General features: G+C 47.3%; 2 protein-coding genes across 2 annotated transcripts; one reads left to right on the top strand and one right to left on the bottom strand.

Annotated features, from left to right (window-relative positions):
* Window positions 1-2,477: 2,477 nt before the first annotated feature.
* On the top strand, window positions 2,478-7,085 carry mkks (MKKS centrosomal shuttling protein; the record flags this gene model as incomplete). Its single annotated transcript, XM_084451043.1, has 4 exons — window positions 2,478-3,462; window positions 3,589-3,770; window positions 6,169-6,279; window positions 6,651-7,085. 4 exons carry the CDS (start codon window positions 2,478-2,480, stop codon window positions 7,083-7,085), a joined length of 1,713 nt encoding a protein of 570 aa, XP_084307169.1.
* An 899-nt stretch (window positions 7,086-7,984) lies between these two features.
* On the bottom strand, window positions 7,985-9,988 carry srd5a2b (steroid-5-alpha-reductase, alpha polypeptide 2b; the record flags this gene model as incomplete). The annotated part of the gene is made up of 5 exons (XM_084453299.1): window positions 7,985-8,051; window positions 8,158-8,308; window positions 8,397-8,498; window positions 8,685-8,848; window positions 9,708-9,988. The coding sequence occupies 5 exons, from the start codon at window positions 9,986-9,988 to the stop codon at window positions 7,985-7,987; spliced, it is 765 nt and encodes a 254-aa protein (XP_084309425.1).
* Between the last annotated feature and the right edge of the window lie 14,418 nt (window positions 9,989-24,406).

The following is a 24,406-nucleotide window of genomic DNA, read 5'->3' as shown; positions in this document are numbered from 1 at the left end:
GATCAGAGCCTGGCTGTTAGGCAGCGGTGGAGGTGGATCAGAGCCGTGCTCAGCCCGCAGGCTGCTCCCGGGAGGTCAGACGAGTGGCAGGTCACTAAAGCCTGAGCATACCAGCACCTCCCGCTGCTCCACAGACCAGACCAGACCAGGGAGAGCTGCAGCCTCAAAAACATCTGAGGAGCCAGCCTCGTAAAACACACACACACACACACGCACACGGCTGCAGTGCAGCCCGCCAGTAGAGAGAGAACATTACTCATTACGCCTGGATCAGGCTACCCTGATTAGGTGAATAACCTTTTTTCAAACAAGGAAAGGCACACACACAGTGAAGATCACTCGCTCACTCAAAAACATTGTGGGTACCGCTAAGTATTGCGAAAGAAGTGCTTAGAGTAGAGACTTAAACGCTATTGTTTGGTTTTCCCAATCTAACATGCTTGTTTGTGGTAACTTGGTTGAGCATGATAGATTTTTCTCAGGCAGAGTAACACAACAGTATCATTATATACCCACTGGGGAAGGATCCTTTAGTCAAGCTCCAGGGTTTCACTCTCCCACAGCTAGTAAGAGAGGAGGAGAGACATGGGGAGGAAGGGGGAGACGCACATACGAATCCACCAGCCTATGTATGTAAGCAAGCATACATATGAAACGGATAAAGAGATCGCCGGCAATATCTGGTCAAGCGGGCACACAGGGCCTTACTAAGGATGTGAGAGATCAGTGTGAACGTCCTCTCAATCCTTACCCAAAACCTTCAATAAATGAAACGTCAACAAAAGGGGAGACCAGTGGCTTTCCCTGCACTTAACCAACACATCTGAAGCACATTACTCCCGACAGGGCTAGATTGAGGATGGCTGCTGCCAGTTCAGAAGGAGATTCCTCAACGTGTTATCACCAGGTACATTAACATGTGTCTGGAAGGCAGACTTTACAAGGTAACTTAACTTGAATTTCTATTTTCGACTATGAGCTCTGAAATGTAGCCTGTGTTTTTGGCACTATAAAATGTAAGTAACAGGAATGTGATGGTCAATATTTTCAGAGGCCCCAAAGTGCTGCAATCTTAAATAGTGCATTACAGAAAAAATGAGAAATTAAAAATGCAGTCTATATTCCTAATCCCAGATAGTCTTAACTGGTTGATTTAAACTGCATTTGTTTCATAATAACTCACTGAAGCTGCAGCTGGGTCAACACATTGGGAACTCCTTTGAAATGTACACCAATAATGCCCTCTAGTGGTTACATTAGGGTCTCCGATTCCGGTCCCGAGGCTTTTCCAAACATAACCTAGCACAACCTGCCCCCAGGTCCTTAATGTGCCGAATCAGGCGTGTTCCCTGTGCTGGGTCGAATGCCCGCACATGCAGTAGCTCAGGACCGTTGTTGGAGACCCCACTCTTTCCATCAATCATCTGTGTTATTATATATGGAATACACATTCAGGTCAGGTGATCAATTAGGCTACTGTACTTACTAGTCACGACCGCTGCAAAACGAGGTCAGGACCAGGGCCATGATAACAAGTGTTTTATAATCACTCACCTTAACAACAAACTTGTGAGGAGCCATTCTGACAAGGTCAAGGTGACGTTAACGTTATACAGTAAGTAGTAGTATGTCATCTGAAAAACAACACACAAGGCTCAACAGTGACGCAGCAGTATCTTGACTTCATTGGGCAAAAACCTGAAATCTAAATGAATCTGTCTGTGACACATAACGTTAACCCCTCCACAAACTCCAAACTGACCACCTAGCTTCTGACGCAGCTAGTTAGCTTAGCTAGCCGTCTAACTTTGTGCTAGCTAACTTTAGCCACAACGTTACAACTGATCGTTTTGTTGCAGTAATCAACCTTGAATTTAGAAGAGTTGTTGAACGTTAGCTATTTCGATATTAAGATTACATTTCTGCTTAGAAAGCTACATTTGCAATGAATTAAGTTACTCTCTCTACTAGATACTTTAGCTAACCAGCTAGCCACCCACCGATTTGCGCCTAATGTTTTGAAATGACATATAGGACCCTAACGCTGCCACAGCTGCCATGGAAACCGCTGAATACCAAGATAATGCCCGCATTACACATTTTTTAAATAACACGATAATGCAATTTCAGCTACAATTACACATAACTAAGTTTTTCTCGTCTATAGATCTCATCAGCGACTTTTAGCTAAGCATAATATAATAGTTTCTCGGAAATCTGCATGACACTGTTGTATTTAGGTCAGGCATTTGTAGGATAGCTATAGCTAAGTCCTACAGCTGACAACACTGTACTTGCACGTAAACTGGTTTGTTTCACGATTCTAATGTAATGAAATATATTAAACGGTGAAATAATAGACTTCGCAACAACTTCTTGTGACTTAAGCTAAATTCTTGAATATAACGCGACGCGGTGCTAGCTAAACGTTAGCTAGATAATGTTATGTTACGCACTGACACTTAATATTGCTAGCCATGTCTCGACTCGCCAGAAAATCACCATCTGTTTGCACGGACAGTCCATTGAGCAACAATGAAGTTCGTCGCAAGATTAACCTTATGAGGCAGATCCTCACGTCGTGTTTCGGACCCAATGGCAGACTGAAGCAAATCCACAACAACGTTGGGGGACACGTCCTGACAACCTCCACATCGTCTGTGATTCTTCAAGCTGTAACATCATCAGAACCCTTGCTCAAACTCATCACAGCCTCCATTCTCAACCATGTCTCTCGTTTTAGTGACTGTGGTTTGTACACTGCCATCCTTTGCTTTGCCCTCATTGACCAAGCGACGCGATCTGGCCTCAGGGTAAGCGTTGCAATCAAAGTCTACAGACAGTTACTGGGGATATGCACCAGTTACCTTTATCAAGAAGATTGCCGTTGTAAAGTGAAAATCGACTTCAGCAACAGCGAAAGCCTGGTCACTTTAGCACAGAGTGTAATCTTCAGCAAACCAGCTTGTATGCTGACTGGGGTGGAAGCAGGTCATATTGCCACACTGTCTGTACGGGCCTTCTTACTGACTGTCCCATGTGACTCCCCAGGCAGGGTCTCTCTTGGCAGGACAGAAATTGTCTCCATCGAGGGACAGTCTCCAATTGACTCGGCAGTGTATCCGGGGTTGCTGGTGGATGCACCAGACATGCCTTCCCTCACAGACGCGGGGAAACTGCGGCCTTGTGGGCTGCGACTAGTGGTGTTTAACTCATCTCTTTCTGGGGACCTGTTTGAGCTTGGCGAGGGGACACTTGAAGTGCACCGAGGGGCTGACCCAGAGTCAGACACCCTGGACCAGCTACTGAGCCTTGGAGAGCAGGCAGTGAAAGACGAAGTGGACCTGTTTGCCTGTCAGAAGGTTATACACCCAATCTTACAGCATTACCTGAGGACCCATGGTGTAATTGTGATAGAGAGACTGGGAATTGCACTTATGGAGCCAATCCTTCAAATGACAGGTACGTGTAGGACACAGTGGACTAAATTGGACTAAAGTGGACTACCATTTGGAATCCTACCCCATTCAGCCTTATAGAAAAGATAGGGTTGTATTTCTACATTATTGTGACTCTCATCTCTTATAGGTGCTCAACCTGTGGCCACATTCCATGCCCCAATCCCACCTGAGGCCTACGGGCGAGTGAAAGGACTCAGCATTAAACGGTTTGGACCCAAAGAGATGCTTCACATGCTTCCTCCTGGGGAGCCAGCCATCTGCACGGCGGTCCTCTGTCACAGGAATGAGACCATGCTCAGCGAGCTGAAGGTAAGCTGCCACAACAACTGGTAGCTTCACCATTCATTAACATTGATGTCTAATGCCAGATTATGCTCCTAGTCACTTGTTTAGAAAGGAGATTCACTTGTGTCTGCTAAATGACTAGAATGTAATGATTATAGTAATATGCAAACCCATCTAACTGAGTAGAAAACAGAGGAGAAGAGTGCGTCTGTCTGGATGCAGGTAAACTCCAATAACAAGCTGCTCTTTGGGAAGAGGTGAGGATATTCATCAAAAAAGCTGAAAAACTAAGGCCCTCTTGTTGTGGAAAAAGTTAAAAAGCCTTTATTGAATGGCTAAGACTAATGCATCGCAAGAATTAAAAACACGCACCTATGCGTTGCGCTAGCACAGGCCTTCATTGGGTCATCAATCAATGCTCAATCTGAGATTGTCACTGTGAGAGTTTATATAGTCTTAGTTCCTCTTCTGACTCAGAAAACAGCAAAAGAATGTCATCAGTATACCTGCCATTAATCTTATCATAAATGGGGTTTGCCGAGCCGAGTATAAAGTTCTCTTCCCACAGTCCCAAGTTGGCGTAGTTGGGGGAAAAACCTGCTCCCATGGCAGTGCCTTTATGTTGCCGATAGTTTGTCCTGAAAGAGGAAAACATTGTTTAAAGTCCACTCCGTCAGTTGGACAAGAAAGTCAGTAGGGGGTGTTGTTTCCTCTGGCCTAACCTGAAGAGTGTTTTAGACAGAATATTGGTGTATAATGATTCCACATCCTTGATCACCATATACCATGAGCCCACCTCTGTAAGATCAGACAACTTATTGAGTGTTTTGGTGGTGTCTTGAAGAAAGGAGGGTAGTTTGGACACAAAATGCTTGATATGATAGTCAGCATACTTGGAAGTGGGCTCTAAGAGGGTGTCATTGTTACTGACAAGGGGTCTTCCTGTGGGGTTGACGGTGTCCTCGTGGACCTTGGGTAACATGTAAGGACAATGGCGAGTAGTATTCTGTGTTATGGGTATGTCTGTAGGTCTCCAGGTCATACTTGTCTCTCTCTCATACCACCACAACTGCACCTCATTTATCAGCACTGCCAACAATCAAATTGTCATTATTAGACGACGGCATCATTTTCTTTTTTGGTGAGATTGCATCTGTGTACTTTGTTCCTATTGTTGTCCACATCATGGATGAAATGTAGACTTAGGTTTAAACACATGTCTGGGGGTTGCACTCTGCTTATTGGATGCTGACCTTTCAACAGTGTTATAGGGATTTTGCTTATACCACACATTCAAGTGTAAGTTCCTATAGAATTTGAATATATCAATTTTAGTTTGAAACTGATTAGCACTGTAAGTGGGATAGCATGGCAAACCTTTAGACAAAGCTGAGATGCATTCTTTGGAGAGGGGTGTGTCTGAGAGGTTCATGACCGCGTCGGATTATTGGAGTTGGCGCGCATTCGTGGTCGGGATTGGTCGACTGGAGTGCAGATGATAGGCTGGCTGCCTTCCTCTCCCCGCCCCCCTCTGCGCTTTCCTCCTATTGCTTTGTTTGGCATGTCTAAAAAATTGGATGACTTGCTTGTCTGGCGATTGGAAAAGTCCTCCTCATCACTGCTAGGCAAATGACACCGACCGAGCGCGTGTGTATTTGGGGCAGGAGCCTGGCATTGTGTGGCCACAGCAGCCCTAGTTCTCTCAAAGCGATGGTAACAGAAGTGGTCCCCAGCTCTCGGAGAGGAGGTGAACCTTTTGGATTTTCAATCAACCAGAACCCAGGAGTCAATGCCATGGTTCTCCCCGGTCTTCGTGAAGAAATAGATTATTCCCCGTTCCTGAGACCCACCTTCCCTTTCTATGTCTTTTTTGGGGGACTTGAGTGTTTTGTTGTACAGTATGGCCATACTACTTTTTTCTTTTCTATTCTGTAAGGAGTTTGTAATCTGTACTGTGTTTGTATTTTCATTGTGGTATATGGTGCACTTGTATATATTTTGTTCAATAGGCTGCTCACCTGACTAAGTACATGAGGTAATTTCCTCTCTGTGTTCAATATAAGTGTGAAATGTTTGTCTTGATGTCAGACACCTTGAGGAAAGTCTGTGCTGCTGCAGTGAGTAGGTGTGTGTGTTTGTCACATGTAATGTACAGTGTACAGTCACAGTGAAATGTTGCTGCCGGCTCCAAGACTATGCTTCATACAGATAAACTCTAATACTCTATTCCAAATTACAAATATACAAGTTACAAATTTACAAATTACTAAGTTAACAAATTAACACTAATTACACAATGAGTACCTTTCTATACAGTATAATTTCATACTTTCATACCATAAAATGGATTATGTACGTGCTATAGGATATGAATAAATAGTGTAGCCCATATAATGCTCTGATTGGCCTGGTCTCGTTCCAGGTGGTGTTCCAGAAGGCAGAGCAGGTGTTGCGTCTCACCCTGAGGGACCCGTCTGCCCTCCTGGGTGGAGGATGCACAGAGACCCACCTGGCTTCTTACCTCAGACACAAGGTCTGCAGCCACCGCTCACACACCTCAAACCCTAGCACACACCTCGTAGGGCTGGGGATACACTGCGGTACCATACAATACATATTGCGATACATTGTGACACTACATAGTTTATAGAAAATGTTTGAATACAGCTGAAAATACAACTCCATCCCCTGCTCACTGGAAATAAATATTGCGATGTATTGCTGTATCAATGTTATTGCAAAGCACTAACACTTAGCATCTTACCTCAGACACAAGGTCTGCACAGACCGCTCACACATCAAATCCTCCATGAGACATGGATCCGGCAGTCATAGTTCGTGTCTCCTGCGGTAGTAATTGCAACATTTCTATTAGCATTTTTTGTCATCTCATTCCCATCACAGGGCACTAAAGAAGCATCAGCGCTGGCGTCTGCTCTGGGGAGCTCTCAGCCAGAGTATCTGCTGTGGATGGATGGATTCTGCCGCTCCTTGGAGTCTGTTGCCCAGGCTCTGGAGCATGACGGAGGGGACTGTCTCATAGATCTGTCCCACGGTCACCACTGGGCTGTTCCCAGAGACGCGGTCCCCCTCCAAGGACAGTGGCTGGATGCTCTTGGCACCTGTGGCTGTGGATTGGTGGAGAGGCGGTCAGGTCTGGAGTTGACTCCGCTCAACACAAAATACCAGGATTTCCCCCCTGCAGCTGTGAACAGAACCTCCACCTCTCCGCCACGCGTTTTGGACTCTTTTACAGCCAAGCTCAATGCGCTGCAAGTTGCCGTGGAGACAGCTAATCTTGTGCTGGATGTTGGGTACATCATTCAAGATGTAAACTAGCAGCTGATAGTTTATATGGGAGGTTTTTTTTCCTGCAAAGATTTAGCCTGTGATTTTCCCTTTGTATGTTTACTTTATTTGTTTATTTGGCAGGGACAGTGTACATTAAATACATATACCAGAATCAGCCAGGAAGGCTAGTTTTCATCTTGTAGTCCATGTCCTTTATATGCTAACTGAAGACACTATGCTGCATGTAAGCATCATTTACTCTGACTTTCAAATCCTCAAAATCACAAGAATGGCACCATGTTTACATTCTGTTACTGGCAGCTGTGAACTATTCAGTTTGACCTTTGAAAGGGTTGTTGTGGTTGTAGTATACAGTACTGTACTTCCAACATGGACAAAGGGTTCTGTTAGTGAATATTTATTGTTGCAGCTTCTTATAGGCTCATAGGTCCAGCTGGTGCCCTGCCAATCTCATGTGTATTACAAATACATAGAGAAATTACAGAATCAAATCTTTCTAAAGCACATTTAAAAACCACTCACGTTGACCAGAGAGCTGTACAAGTCAAAGCAGACAGTAAAAATACAATTAGAATCACAATAAAAAAAGGCTTAAACACTATAAGTAAAAAGAAAACATTCTGTTCTTCCCATCATGTGTTACTGCAGTATTTAAGAAAGTGATTCAGAAATGAAGAGTAAATCAGTGTTCTGTACATACTGTACAGAACACTTGTTAGCATGAATTATTGGAGTGTGATTAGGAGTACAGTGAAGAGAGAATAATTAGGAAGTGGTTATAGTGCAGTAAAAAGTGGAATTTCAATGAAAGCTCTGATCCAGAGGGGAGATGATCTCTAAAGTGCTTATGAGACAGATTTATAGAGTCTGTTTACTGCTGATGTCTGTTGGTGCCCAGCATGAAGATGCATTCTGGGACTCCTCTTTCAGATAATGAATGGAACCAGGGCTTTTCGTAACCTGGGATAGTCTTTGAATTTCTCATGGTAGTACCTGTGACAAGGGGGGTAATGGTAGTGATCACAATTAAAGTTTGCATTGAAAGGTCAGCCTGGCTTAGCAAAAATAGCTCACTGTTTGAACAGCGCCTGTCACCCACCTGTGATGATGGTACGCCCTTGGCCCAATGAAGCATGTGCTGAACAAGGCAAAGGACAATGTTGGCAAGGACCAGGTGGCTATGGCATAGCCCAACCATTCCACAATCTCTCCAAAGTAATTTGCTCCGGACACATACTCAAACAGGCCTCCTGATATTAGACAAAATCACACATTATCATTTGAGGTGTCCGAGGTCACTAATTCTAGAGATTTGTTGGTGTGTATTGCTCATTGCACCTTTAGGAATCTTGTACACAACCTCTCCTGGTTTTCTCAGGTTGCGTAGAATATAGTCACTGTGGATGTTGATGGCCATTCCAAGGATAAACATTATTAAACCTGGAACAAATTCCTGCTTATAAAGTTAGAATATTTGTATATTTGTATTTTATGTGTATATGCCAATGTCACAACGGCAATTAATTGATGCCCATGAATAAGGTAACTTTTCACAGTTAACCAAATGAATCATCTCGAGTGTTAAAAGGCTCATGGTGACTATGGTGGTGCATCTATGTTTCTCACCAATCACAAAGCGGTAATCAGTTGCCCAGGCATCGTCATACTGGGCGCAGTGTAGCAGGTAGTGTCCCTGCAGGAATCCATTGACTGAGCAGAACAGGCCAGCTTCCAGCATAAAACGCAAGGGGTAGGGCTGCCCCCTGGTCAGCAGGGAATACACGAATGTCCTATCCGTGGTTGAAAAACAAAAGAGGGACACATTACCTTGCACTTACAGTAGGTCTATGAAAGAAAATGTCATCGTATTAGAGTAGGTTTTATTTTATGACATGTAGACTAGAGTGGTAGGTCACTAGTGCATTCCTGAGGGGGTTTCTAGATGTGGGATTATCACAGCAGGGAGCAAGGAGGCTTGCTCTTTCTATTCAAAGCTCTTTTCAAAGTTTCCATCTGAATATCTGGTTGAAATCAAAGACGGTCTCACGTTCAGATGAGCTGAAAAGAGGCATTTGCTTTTTTTTTTTTTTTTTTTTTTATTTAACAATGAATGATTAGTCAGTTTGTCATGTTATGATTCAACATCTTCTTGAGACACCAGAATTACAGTGTAGTTTCATTTCATGATAAACAGTAGGCTTTTTGTCAGTCTTCTTGCTATAGCCTTCTACATGTTCATAACAAAACATGAGCCATTATTAAGTGTGATCAACCTTTGTATTTTTAGTTTGCTAGTCTTGCACTTTGCCTTGAGCACTGGCTTATGCTCTTAGTCACTTGTTTTAGAAAGGAAATGCACTAGTGAGTTCTGGTGAGTAGTAGTACACTGACTTTTCCTATGTTAAATGCATTTATTGTAAGTCGCTTTGGATAAAGGCATCAGCTAAATGACTGTAATGTAATGTATTCAGCATTGGTCAAGCCAACCTTGACTGGCTGTTTGGAACTAAAGCCTACAGTCTCACTTAACCCATGCATACCAAATTATCTAATCACAACACATATCTTTACACAGTTCCCATCACAGATGTACCAAGCAGGTCGATACTGGGCTCTCTCCCATCATGCTCTGCCCGGTGCTGCTGTTACCTTTGGAAGTAGTGCAGACAGAAGGTCCCCAGGAGCAGACGTGTCCCCATGCTGGAGGGCTGGTGTGTGCTGAGCAGCAGGAGCAGCAGGGGGACCAGTAGAGCCGGCAGCTCCTGGAGGAGCCAGGCCACCTTGGCAGGCACCATCCTGGATGTGCTGGAGTGAACCACGTAGCGGCCGTAGGGGCACTTGGACCTGCCGACCTGGAGCAAGTGGTTCACCCCCCCCAGGATCAGCCCTCCGCTGAGAATGTGGACAAGGGGGCCCCAGCAGTGCATCATGGGTCCCACGCTGTCAGGCACAGTCAGTAGGGTCAAAAACACACTCTGGTCACAGAGTTATGTCCAACTACTATTTAAGCCTAGCTAGACTCCTCCCCAAAACAGAGAGAGAGAAAGAGGTGAATTAGCCAAACAGCGGCTGTGGTCTGATGAAACCTGAGAGCATTTTTCTCTGTCTCAGTCTGACTACGGGCTCTTTTACATATTCACAACATAGAGGCTCTCCATGTGAATGTGTCCAAGTGAATCAACATCTAAGTGATACTAGCAGTGCATTATTTCATTGCACTGCCTACATCATGGAAACAGACATAGTCATCCATGATCGGATGGGATAAGTAAATGAGGATGATACCTATAGAATACGGATGGAACCTTTAAATGTCTAGCTGAGTACCTAGGACTGTTATGAGGAACTGATTAGCACTGATAAGATACTACTATTGTACAGTATATAGACAGGGCTGAAAGGAAATGGGCAAGCAGACTTACTGTACTTCAGCAGTCTCACTGCAACCAAGAAGACTGAAGGAAACTAGATGATTTCTTTGTCACCAGCAGTAAAATCATGAATCAGCACCAGACAAATGTGAGTAACAAGGGTGTAGAAAGAATGTTGTGAGTTAGTCTGTGGATCACTGTGTGTTACTGTGGGCATTTGTGGGTAAATATGGGGACCACCTGCTGGAAATGGGCCTTTTTTTCAAAGTCAGATGCAACAAACCCTTCATTGTTTTTCCATCAAATGCAAACCGCTGCATGAATGATCCATGGTTCATCCCTCCGCTGTTGAATGTTTCAGGGAAATGTATGGGTTGTGGCCTTGCTTGCAAAACAGTTATTATGTATTCCATTCAACAAAAAGGCTCCTCTTAAATTTGCTAATTTAACCTGACTTTTTAATGGCCTTTGTCTGTTCCCATCCAGAAATACCAATGTAAGATTTCAAAACAATATTGACATTGTTGATATGTTTATAGACACTCATGAATCAAGCCTTGATTACAGATTCCGGACCTTCCCTTCCCTTTTCAACACCAGATGAGACGAGATGTACTGTGATATGTGAGATGAAGACTGCCAGAGGACAGAATGGAAGGTAGCTTACTGTATGGCTCCCTCTCCAAATCCATGCCAATCACCACCGCATGGCAGTCAGAGGAGTGATGAAAAATGCCATACCATGAAACACATTTCATTCTTCATTCATAGATGAGTCCATTCATTCACCTCCACTGAAGATATTTGTAGATTTAAGATCTATTGGGGGGGAAATCCTTTAATGTTTGTCTATCTTTGGAGGAAGTGATGATTCTCTCACAGCCTACAGCAGAGGGACTGTTGCCCTGGTTTTTCTGATTTGTCCATGTCTGAGCTGATCCATGTCTGAGCTGATCCATGTCTGAGCTGATCCATGTCTGAGCTGATCCACGTCTGAGCTGATCCATGTCTGAGCTGATCCATGTGAGCTGATCCATGTCTGAGCTGATCCATGTCTGAGCTGATCCATGTCTGAGCTGATCCACGTGTGAGCTGATCCATGTGAGCTGATCCATGTCTGAGCTGATCCATGTGAGCTGATCCATGTCTGAGCTGATCCATGTCTGAGCTGATCTATGTGAGCTGATCCATGTCTGAGCTGATCCATGTGAGCTGATCCATGTCTGAGCTGATCCACGTTTGAGCTGATCCATGTCTGAGCTTATCCATGTCTGAGCTGATCCATGTCTGAGCTGATCCATGTCTGAGCTGATCCATGTCTGAGCTGATCCATGTCTGAGCTGATCCACATGTGAGCTGATCTATGTGAGCTGATCCATGTCTGAGCTGATCCATGTCTTCCAGCCCAGTGATGCCAGATGGAAACTAAGTGTCAGAGAGGGAAGTGGCAATTGCACACAGAGAGGCTCAGAAGCATAACGATGTGGTCTCCTCAAAAACCCAAACATCCTGCCTCTCCTCCTTGTAACTTGTCAGAATATGGTAGCATAGTACGGGAGCATTACGGCTGACCCCTCCCACCCCGGCCATAATCTATTCGTGCCTCTACCCTCAGGCAGGAGGCTGCAGTCCATCAGGACCACGTCTGCACGTCACAGAGGCAGTTTCTTCTCTACGGCCATCAGCCGTCAACATCAACAAGGCTTGTGTCCCCCTCTGACCCCCTCCGGACCACCTCAAACTCCACCACGGTTGAGAGACTGTGGATAGACACTTGCACATGACCTGAATGTACTGTATACGACGCACCACACTCACACATCACGCCACACACACATATACACACACTCACTTTCACATTACACTCTGCATATTCACTGTATATACACCGACTGCACTACTTTTTGTATATTGTTCTTTTTTCTTAACTTTTCCTTTTGTTGCACTAGCATTTTGGACTCGCTCTTTGCACTGTCCTGTCTTGTCCCTGCACCCTGTCCAATGTTGTCTCAATGTTATGCACCACGACCGAACGCACATTTCTAGTACATTGAAAAACTGTGTGGTAATAAATGGATTGTGATTAGGTCCCGTCTGCTTATTTTCCTTGATTCCTCGCTTCCTCCTCAATCCCACTCAGTAGGTCCCCTTGGCGCAGAGGAACACAGACTGAGCCTTTAACTGTAGTCTGATGTAATCTCTGTTGTGGCTTGTGATTAAGACATCTTGCGGAGATCACGGTGACACAAGACTGACCTTTGCCTGCAATAGCTCTGGCTGTAATCATCTGAGATGGAGTGACAATAAAGATTGTGGACACTGTTTATGAGCCGAGGCATAAGCCAAACTGCATCGACAGTATAAACCAATCTTCATACTGTTCCACTGAAATGTTCAGAATGACATCGTGCTGTGCATTGTGCAATATGACATTAGGCTTGATTTGGAGGCACAGCAGACTTACTATTTGAACAATGATGGGAAATACCTTATGCTTTTACCAATTCATACAATTTTGAGTGATGTAATTGTTGCCAGCAGGGTCAGTTTTTGTTTGTTTTCTCATCTTCATGCCACACGAGCACAACATCTGGATCTAAAGCAAACACGAAAGGCATATTTGCTGGTGCATGCTCCAAATTAGGGACATTCCACAGCAGACTTCATGTCATATTTTTTTCAATTTTCCCTCTACCAAACATTTAATCCGATCCAGCAGTTCACCAATGCTGAGGGCTGAGGGCTGCGGGCCTATGCCCAGACCAACACACCCTGCCAGGCACTTCCCCACAGCTGTTCCTGCCTGTATAAGAACTCCCGGAGGCACAAGAGGACAACATCTGCTAAAGGGTGGCATTTTGGGTGGCCTCACCACACACCATGGCAAAACATTTCCTGTAGTGCTTAAAGCACCAAGCTAGGGCTCAATTTCCCCAACCTGATCCGAGTTTGCCAAATAAAAAGCTCACCCTGACAAACAAAAACCAAATCACACATTACCCTTAAACCCGAGTTTAGAAAACAGTCTATGAGATTGAAAAGTAAATAAAATCCAGGTTGATCAGATGTAGGGAAAGGCTGAAGTCCTCTGTGAAGCAGAGACAATCAAAACAGGAAGTTAATCCTAACCCTAATCCATCAACAGGGAGATTGTTTTAGAAGCTTTCTGCTGTGTACAGTTACACATAATCCTGCATGAATGCAAATTCTGTTGTTAGACACACCCTTTAAGAACAAAGAACGACAGGGTCTGCCAAACAGAAGGAACGCAAAAAATCATGGGGTGGCCCACGTGTGATCTTGGAGCACAGTAAGAGGTTCAGTAAACCTGAATTTTAGAAACCCCATTTTTAAAGAATGTTCCCTAAAGCACCCAGGAGGACCAGTTCTCTGACCCACTGATTCCCACAACCCCGGCGCCTCCATCGCCAGGCCGGCTGCAATAACATAACAGCTGCCACAACATGGCTGGTGTTCACTTTAGCACAGAGTTGGACGGCCTGGTGCAGCCATGGGTTTCCGGAGCCCCTCCCCTCTTCTGAGTGACCCAGGGCAGACATCCTCATGACAGGGCAACTTTCCCTCCAACAAGTCTGTTATTATCACTCAGAGGCAGAGAACGCAGGATCACCAAGTTGTTGTGTTCGGAAATTATGTCACATAGACATCCAAGTACATCGATAAAATGCTACTGTACATCCAAATGTTACATCCAAGTACATCTATAAATGTTTTATGACAGATTAATTTGGATCCTTAGTTTCAGGGCTAGCAACAGTTTCCAGTCATTTTCATGTTACCCATCATCCCTTTTAACTGGAGGCACAGTACCAAGTCTGAGGACAGGCGCCTTCTAGTGGTAACACACAATATCACAGGGTTGTAAAGTCTACGTCAATTTTATTTATATAGCACATGATCATACAAGCAAATGTAGCACAGTGCTTTATATCAAACTCTATCAAAAACAGGGTTTATATCCTGGGTGTAAATCCTTCAAGAAAAGACATTTAGCAGACACTTTCATCCAAAGCAACTTAAAATAATTGCATTTAGCGTAGGAAGTCAGTGTACTACTACTCACCAGAACTCAGAAGTGCATCTCCTTTCTAAACAAGTGACTAAGAGCATAATCTAGTGCTAAAGGCAAACGTGTAAACGAATTTAGCAAACTATGCAATAGGTGCTTAAGAGTGAGGATCCTGGTAATACTTCTTGATAGACACATAAATGTACCTGTTGAAAGCTCACATATGAGTGACTACAGTGCCTGTCACGCAATGCATTCACTACTGACAGAAAAACAATGGCGGACGAAACAGCTACGTCTACTGGCAGCGAAAGATCAAAGGCGTTTTCTGCTTCTGAAAACCTCTGTTTATTGGAGAAGTATGATTGATTAGATAGATAGATAGATAGATAGATAGATAGATAGATAGATAGATAGATAGATAGATAGATAGATATACTTTAATAATCCCCCTTGGACAAAATTATATATATATAAAATTACAAGAAATATATACATGCAGTCTAAATATGTAGCCTATACTAACACTGAAATATACAGAGAGCTGTTTTCTACATGTGACGTTAATTTCAGCATGTCACTTACCTTAAACCACCTAAATAATCACATAATATGTCTATCAATGTGTTTGCAGTCCATTTTCTTGCAATGATATGATAGCCTATAGGCCTAGCACTCGTCATGTGAACATTTCAGAGTAGGCTAGGCCAACGTTAGGTTTGTGTAGTTGATTGAACAATAATTATTTGTAATGACTGAAGCTGTAGCCTGTGGATGGTTTATAATTATTGGTTGATACTGCTTGTGGTTTTATTGTTATTCTACCGCACTTTTGCTAGTGATAGTTAATTGTGCCTTTTAATGCCCTTATGCCTTATATGGTTTTACAGTTGCGTGGATGTTGTTCATGTGCTGCAAGGGAATTTCCCCATTGGGGATTATTAAAGTATCATGTTCATAGCCTATACAGATTGGGATTTATTGCTCAAACTATAGACTATTGCAAGCTATGTACAGTCATACTTTAGGTACTTGCAAGTTGTAAATATATTTTGTTATAATGATTGAAGCTGTAGCCTGTGGCTATCATGCAGAAAAGATTATGTCTAGCGCCTGACGGACATAGCGACCGGCTCCTCACTCCATCTCTGGGCTAATTTTCCTGCCTATTGGCCCTGCCTCCTCCCGCCATGGAGGTATATGCAGGCTCATCAGGATCAGGAAGGGCTTCACTAAACCAGTGGATTAAAATGACAGCACCGATACCTTTCTGATATGATTAGCCTACTATTAGGCTAATGGACCTACCTGGTGAAGTTGGAGGGCCACACAATCACAGATTATTTTGCAGACCCTTGCTGGTGGCATCCAAAGCTCACCATGGAGGCAATGGAACCTCTCTTCATCAGTCCAAAGGTGTGCTCAACTGTATTCCGTGTTTTGCACTGAGCGTGGTTACCTCTGCTGACCGCGGTTGGTTGGATTCAGGTATAAGGAGCCATGGTTTCAGTGGATAGCCTGAGCCACCCAAGAGAATGCCACCAAGCCCCTGCTCAAATGCCTCTCCCATGTTGGAAAGCTGCAGGGTACTGGAGTCGTGTGTTGATCCTGGCCAGAGAGCATTGCATATTACCTGAACATGCTGTGGTATCAGACGAAGCCTGCGGCCTTAGATGTGTGCCATCTATTGCTCCTACTACATTTGTAAAACCTGCAATGGCATGGAAGTCCACTTTGATCTTGTTCAGAGCAGCTGTGTGGGAATAGAGGGAGCATCTTAATTAGCTCACCGGAGACTAGACAATACGTGATACTTATGCTGTGGTTTGTGAAGGCCAACAGCATCACGCACAGTTTAGGAAACTCCCTGTAGCAGTAAAACAACGTAGAGCTACACACACTTGTAAAAGCGCGGGAACGCTATGGTTTCTCTCCGTTACAGTGCAGTACGGTTTGCTAGCACTAAAGTTTTCCAGCCAGCGTCAGGATGAATTCCCTAGGAAATCTGTCGCTCCACTAATTCTTGATCATTGTAAATCTAGTGGGCCGTTTCAGTCTCTGAATAGGCTACTCCTTTTCTTAATGCTCTTTCTAGAAACCAAAGATTTGCCATCTAGTAAAAAAAAATTGCTAACAAAAACTTTGCAAGAGGCATCTCTTCGCAATAGGCTCACTTGATCCCAAGTCCTTAAAGGTAGGCTATAATATGTAATATGTGGATTAAAATAAATTAAAAATTAAAAAAAATAATGCATCCATAGGGCTTTGTGAAGGCTGCAGAAGGCTGTATTGCTTTTCCATAAAAAAATTATATTTTGTCTGAAATTATTACATTATGAAATTTTTACGGCCTGACAATGACACTCTGACTGTTGATATCATACCAGCCAATAGTATTACAGAGTTGCTACTGCGCGCTGGGTTGCCAGGTAGCCTACTATTCGAAGGTTACGTTTTGTAACCCCAGTTCTACGGGTAGAACGGAGCCCCATAGGGGGGCGCTAGCGCTCCTATTGGTAACCCATGTTGGCATGCCAACAACCAATCTGAAGATAAAAATTTACTCCTTATCGTCCTAACCAATCACAGACCCCCCACCTTACTATAAAGGTACCCAGCAATCTGCTCTCCCACACTAAGTCAGACGAGCTAGAAAGCTAGAGGCAGGGCCCGGAAAAAACCCTATGGGGCTCCGCTCCACTCGTAGAACTGGGGTTACAATACGTAACCTTCATTCTACATCGTGGAGCTACGCCCCATAGGGGGGCGCTAGCGCTCCTATTGGTGACAGGCGGAGCTCCAGCGATGCCCACAATGTACGCGGGCCCAGCCGACATAAAAACATCAACCCACTGGAGGCAAGGGAGTACACAAGCACCACATAGTAGTAAAGTGCAACTCCCTCCACCCGAACCCCAACGGAGGGCCGGTCAGGCAATAAGACGGGCGGACGAGGCAAAGGACCGCAAACGGAACGCAAGGGTCCCCTGGTGTCCACCAGGTGCTAAAAACCAAAGGCCGCGCACCCCGCACAGGGGGCGGAACAATGGTCAAGCTGCATAAAACATGCAAGTAAAATTAGTCTGGAAGTTACCATAAGCACAGTCCCGACCAACACAGCCACGCCATCTCAGCGCGTGGGCCCAGCAGCGACACTCAGGACAGAGTCTGCCAGGGAGCCAGATGGCACATCCAGTAGATAGTAGCGGATAAAAGGCGACGGGGACGCCCAGGACGCCGCAGCACAGATATCCTCCACACACACCCCCTGAAAGAGCGCAACTAGTGCAGTGCGCGCGCACCCGGCCAGGCAAAGGGCGGCCTGCCGCGGTATACGCAGCAGATTCCCTCACAAAGCCAGCGAGAGAGGCGCTGCTTGGAAAGGGGGGAGCCCAGCTTGCCCGCACCGTAGCATACGAGCAGCTGAGGCGTGGTCCTGAACGAGGCCGTGCGTCTAATGTAAACAGAGTGCGCACGGACCGGGCACAAGAGATGCACCCGCACGCCCTCCACCGAGCAGTGCGGAGGAGGAGAAAAGGCGTGTAGCTCCAGAGGCCTAGCACTATAAGAGTGCCTAACCACCTTGGGCAGGAAAACCGGGTTAGGCCTCAGAACGGCCTTACTGCCGTCCCCAGCGATGGTGAGGCAGCCCTGCTGCGTCGACAGCGCACACAGATCACTCACTCGCTTACCCGAGGATAATGCGAGGAGCAATGCCGTTTTGATAGACATCCATCTGAGATCGGTCAGGCGCAACTAGGATCACTGTCCGACGTTCGGACCGTAACTCGTCAACAGCATAGGAATGATCGCCACTGGGGGGAAGGCATAGAGCAGGACCTCCGGCCAAGGGGTGTGCGCAAAGGCGTCCACTCCCAGCGGGGGGCTGTCCGTCCGACTCAGAGAGAACCAACGACTGAATCGCGCCCAAAGATGTGACACAATCTGAGGATGCAGCCTCCACTCGTCGTGGCGTGGCCCGCCTCTCGACATGAGGTCGGCGCCGACATTCAAGTGGCCCGGAATGTGCTGAGCCTGGAGGGAGCTCAGATTGGAGCTCGCCCACAGCCACAACCTCACCGCAGTGCGGTGAAGAGCCACTGAGCGGACGCCACCCTGACGGTTGATGTAAGCTACCGTGGCACGGTTGTCTGAGCACACTAGCACAGGGCACCCCAGCGCAGGTGCAAAGTGCTGAAGAACCAGCAACACAGTCTCCAGCTCCAGGAGATTGATGTGCCTGTTCTCGCCAGGAGGCCAACGGCCCCCCACAGCTTGGGACAGGCACGTCCCTCCCCAGCCAGAGAGGGACGCGTCTGTGAAAATCGGTATGCAGAATGACACCCTGCCTAGAGGGACACCACGCGCGATGACGCGCGGGTTCCTCCAGAAAGCCAGGTCCGCAGCCAGGGACCCGGGCAATGTCACCATCTTGAATTTGTCCCTGATGACATTCAGACGAAGACGTGCAAACCAACGTTGTAAGCCACGCATGTGCAGGAGGCCCAGTGGAACCACCGCGTGGGCCGATGACATTAAGCCCAGCAAACGCATCACCGTCAGAGCCGTGGCCACCCTCCATGGCCGGCAGATAGTGAGTGCCTGGGCCAGAGCATCGCGCCTCGGAGCCGCCAGGGATGCACGCATCGAGACAGAGTCCAAGTTGAGACCCAGATAAATGACAGACTGAGATGGGCGCAGCGCGCTCTTTTCCCAGTTGATGGTGAATCCCAAGCCTGTTAGATGAGTCACAAGCTGGGAGGTGTGCGTCCTGGCCTGCGCGGCTGACGAGGCGAGGATCAGAAGGTCGTCCAGGTAGGCGGGCACTCTGATGCCCTCGCGCCTCAGAGGTAGAATCGCCGTTTCTAGGCATTTGGAAAACACCAGAGGAGCCAGCGCATAACCGAACGGGAGCCTGGTGTACTGGTAAGCCACACCCTGGATGGCAAAACGCAGAAACTTTCTGTGACCCTCTCTGATGGGAACATGAAAGTACGCGTCCTTTAGATCTATGCTTGTGAAGAAGTCTCCCTGGAGAACGGAGTCCAACAGGTGCCTCACTGTGAGCATACGAAAATGCCGTTTGGCTACGCATTTGTTCAGAAGGCTCAGGTCGAGGATGGGACGCATCCTCCCTGTTCGCTTCGGGACGAGGAAGTAACGAGAGTAAAATCCCGCCCCCGAGTGGCTCGGTGGAACCACTGCTATCGCCTCCTTGGATAGGAGCTCCGCTATCTCCGACTGGAGAGCGCTCTCCTGCCGCGGACCCGAGACCACAGTCTCCACCACCCCGGTGAAGGACGCCGGGTGGGCGATGAACTGAATCGCATACCCAGATGTCAGGATGCTAAACAGCCAGCGAGGGAGGCATGGCAACTGCATCCACGCCACTCTGCATCGCGAGAGAGGGCCCGCGGACGTGCGCGGGACGTTCGCCAGAAAGCGATCGTATTCTGGAACGGCCCCGACCGCCACCGCTGGCACCTCCCCACCCGTGGGGGCTGCAGCAGTCCAAGGGGGGCCGCATATGAAAGGGAGGCGAACCGCAGACACTGTCATCACACACCGACTTACTTGAAGTGGGGGCGACATCAATGTCAGAACAGTGTAAACGTCCTCCTGAGCATGGAGACGTAAGCTCGTAAGTAGCCCGAGAGCTGTTGTGAAAAGAAACTTTCATGTTTGTAGACATTGGGGCCGCGTCAGTGTAAGCACATGAAGAGGCCACCGACCCAACCTGTGTAGCGGTAGCCCTTGTATCGCTCACAATGCAAGGAAAAGGAGCATCGTCCTCATATGCAAATGAGGCAGACAACTGAAGTAGCGGAGCCCAGTCATTGTATGCAAATGAGGCCGCTGCCGACATAGACTCAGTCTGTGTGGAGGCAGACGCCTTTGAACTTGCCGCGAAAAGTCGGGGAATCTTGCTCCCATATGCAAATGAGGCAGACGACCCATACCAATGCAGCGCAACAGGGGGAACCAATGACGTACGATCATTAAAATTTGAAGCAGAGCGAGCGCTCAACTTCAAACGAAGTTCGCTTAACAGTCCTAACGACATCAACAGTCTCTCGGGCTGTGTGCGAGAGTAGCTTAGTCGAACGAGACACAGAGGCTTCATTTCCCAGTCGTTCACGATGGTGCGGTACATGAATACCGGCGCTCATTGTAGAAGTAGCCGAGAACGCCTTCCCAGTATTACACACCAAGCGAGACATAAGATTAACTCTCTGGCGAGCATTTCTCTTGGAAACGGAAAGTTTAGCTGCCGAAAGCTGACCCGTGGAGGGGGAAGGCTGCCCGACAACTTTCCTTGATATCCCCGCCGGGGTAGAAAGAGTAGCCAGGCTAGCGCTGGATGAACTGGCCTGTAGCGTACTTGAGACATAACGGGGCAGAACCGCGCTACCCTCCACAGACTTAATTCTTTCGGCAGAGAGCGGAGGGGCAGGCGCAACCAGCTCAGATCCAGAACCCAGAGACACATTAACCATAGCATCAGACTGTCGAGCATGGAAAGGACACAAGTGACCACCGGTGTACACAGGAATATGCTCTTTATTGTGGAAACCCCTAATACAGGGACCACAACCATCCTCTAACGTGAGGGGAGGGCCATAGGGAACAATGGCAGCCTGATCAGACGTTAATTGTCACGCAGTAGTGCCGGGCTTCTTCCTCTTCCACTGCGGTGCAGGACCTTGGCGAGCGGTGGAAGGAGCGTGGGAAGCCTGGGCAGATCGCTGGTTCACGGGAGGGGTACCGGGGGCAGCCCTCGGAGGGGCGGACCTCGCCTTCCTCTTCCTCCTTTTCACGGGGGAACGGGAGACAGCAGACTGGGTCCTACTGACCCCGAGATGCCTGGCCACCAGCTTGGACTGCTCCTCGACTTTGCAGAGGCGTTCCAGGGTTTCGTCGGCGGCAGAGCCGAACAGCCCGGACCGGTAGATGGGAGCGTTCAGCAGAGCCGTGCAAGCTGTGTCGTTCACAGAGGAGACGCCCAGCCACAGCAGGCGATGGTGCACCACAGTGTTAGCCATGACACGGCCAGTGCAGATCGCGGCAGCCTGGCAGAGCTGCATGGCCGCTCCAGCCGCAGCTTGGAGGTCGGGAACCCGTTCGGGCGATGGCGAGGCGCCGCTGCTCAACTCCAATGCCAAGGTAGTGACCAGGATGGAGATGGAGGAAACAGCGCCCCGGGAAGCTGAGGCTTCTTGGTATTGCTCCACACAGCCATGCCAGGAGCAAAGTGGGCGGCAAAGGAGGGCTCGAGCGCCGGGATGCCATTGGAGATGTCACGCTCATAGCCGGACACACGCGTGGCGTCAGTCCAGGTGCGAACCGGGGCCTTAGCCTGCTCGAGAGGCGCCACTCAGGTACTCTCGACAAACCTGTCGATATGTGCCATGACAGGGAGGGGCCGCTTGATTCTCCGCGTCGAGAGCTCAAAGCATGAAATGCCCCAGAGATTGGTGCATTTCGCCTCAGGCTCTGATGGGAGGGGGATGCCTATGGAGACCGCCGCGCGCTCCAGTATACCGGGGAACACCCTCCGGAATACGAGCGGCTTGGCCCCACTGGCATCCCGGGGCTCATCGTCTGGGGGGCCGCCCTCGCCGCCGGCGGGGGGCTCGGAAACAGACACAGATGAGCCTGTGCGTGGGGAGGGGCCCTGGGAGGCGGGCAACTCCCCACTGTCCTCCGAGTCACTACCATCCCCAGAGTCGTCGTCGGCAGACTCGGACTCGCAAGAGGGGAGAGGACAGGGGACGGTGCTCCGTGCGCACCAGAAGTCGAGGCGGGCACGCCTGAATTCAGAGGGAAGCAGCGCGCACTGGGAGCATGGCGGGTTGGGAGAGATTACCTCTTCAGCGTGGCTCTTCCCCAGGCACGCACCAGTTGTGGCGGTCGTCCGGCTCCAAGGAACCACAGCCGCAGTCTTCGACCCGCGGAGCATCTTCCTGGAGAGGAGGGGCGGGGACGTCTATCGGGGATCCAGCGGCGCAGGAGTCCCTCGGAGGTAGGTCACCGCCGCCGTTCTTCTCGCTCTTATGCATTCTCTTCATATTTCTTTACTTCAGAAAGGTCTTCAGGTGCTTGAAAGCTCGTCTGAAAACGGGAGAGGAGAATGCTGGGGTGTAGCCACCTTTATAGTAAGGTGGGGGGTCTGTGATTGTTTAGGACGATAAGGAGTACATTTTTATCTTCAGATTGGTTGTTGGCATGCCAACATGGGTGACCAATAGGAGCGCTAGCGCCCCCCTATGGGGCGTAGCTCCACGATGTAGAACTAGCTTCACCACTGTGAGATTAGCAGTAGCCAGCTAACATTATACTTCCATGAATTAGCAGCATTATAGATGTTGGTTAGCATCAAGTGTGTGTGCGACTATAAAACGGCAGCTTTTCCGTCCACTTCCGCTCACTCTTTTCAGCTTAACGTTTGGTAAAATGGCTGAGTTTCGTTGTCCTGCTTCTCCGCCTGAGCCCCGGCGAACCGTGCGATACGAATGTCAAATGCTCAGTGACCGAAGAAGGAGCAAAAGTCGGATAAATATCAGGCCAGCCTTTGCTCGTTGGACGGAGTTCATGGAATAAAGTCGCATGGTGACATGGCTACTTTTCTACTAGACCGGTAAGCTAGCTAACTAGCCATCGTTATCTTTCTTGGAATCTGTATAGCCAGACCTAACGTTATCTCCACACTACAGCATCTAAAGTAACTTATTACGTGGCACTCTGAAATACTTGATTGTTATTACTGATTAGTGTAACGTTATGTTCCTCTCGGAGTGAAGATCTTATCACAGTGATAATGACTGAAACAGTGCACTCTCTGGCATTTTGGCAACCAATACTTTATGTTGTTGCAGTTCTTATCTTTAGACACTAGATGGGGGAAATAATCCACATATTACATATTATACCTTTAAAGGACAATGCTAGTTTTTGACAACCTGGACCTTATTTACGACATATTATAAGACGTTTGACTCACCGAGATCACTTTGGTGTAGTTCGGAGGCATGTAGAAGAAATTTAAAATCCAGCGCGAGCCAGTATATCCATATAATGGCGGTGGTCGGGGCACTTAGAATGCAGTTTCAAAAAATCTATTTCCTGCCGCGAAACGGTTGTTTTCATCAATCTGTCTTGATGAATCGCTAGTTGTGCTTACATAGAGCATAGGCCTGTTGTGGTTTTCACATGCCATGATCTTTAGAAACGTCTTTCGAAACGAAATAGCTTCCTCACTTGCTCCAGCACGCATGCGCACATCGTGCTGGAGCAACGATCGCGCGCTGTGCGCATTAGTTCGTGTCTAAAGACGTTTCTAAAGATCATATTACAGAGGCATGTGAAATACCACAACAGGCCTATGCTCTATCTAAGCACAACTAGCGATTCATCAAGACAGATTGATGAAAACCGTTTCGCGGCAGAAAATAGATTTTTTGAAACATTGAAGCATTCTAAGTGCCCCGACCACCGCCATTACATGGATATACTGGCTCGCGCTGGATTTTACATTTCTTCTATATGCCTCCGAACTACACCAAAGTGATCTCGGTGAGTCAAACGTCTTATAATATGTCGTAAATAAGGTCCAGGTTGTCAAAAACGAGCATTTCCTTTAAGTTTAGACAAGGTGGTGTCTAACTTTATGATCTCAAAATAAATCAGACATATTTATGCAACAGGCAATCTTAATTGGACTAATCTAGTTTTAGAATATACGATTTAGACTAGTCTTAATCTAGCTTTATGCAACTGACCCCTGGTATTAATTCTTGAAGAGGTGAGTTTTGAGCGACGTCAGTGGGCAGTTCATTCCACCACTGTACGGCCAGGACAGAGAAGAGCCTTGACCGTGTCGATCGACCGCAGGGGCCTCGGAGTGACGGGGCAGTCAATCCCCCCGAGGTAGCAGAGCGTAGCGGTCG

Source organism: Borostomias antarcticus (genome assembly GCF_949987555.1).
Source record: "Borostomias antarcticus genome assembly, chromosome: 2".
NCBI lineage: Eukaryota > Metazoa > Chordata > Actinopteri > Stomiiformes > Stomiidae > Borostomias > Borostomias antarcticus.
This window is presented reverse-complemented; position numbering and strand designations above follow the sequence as displayed.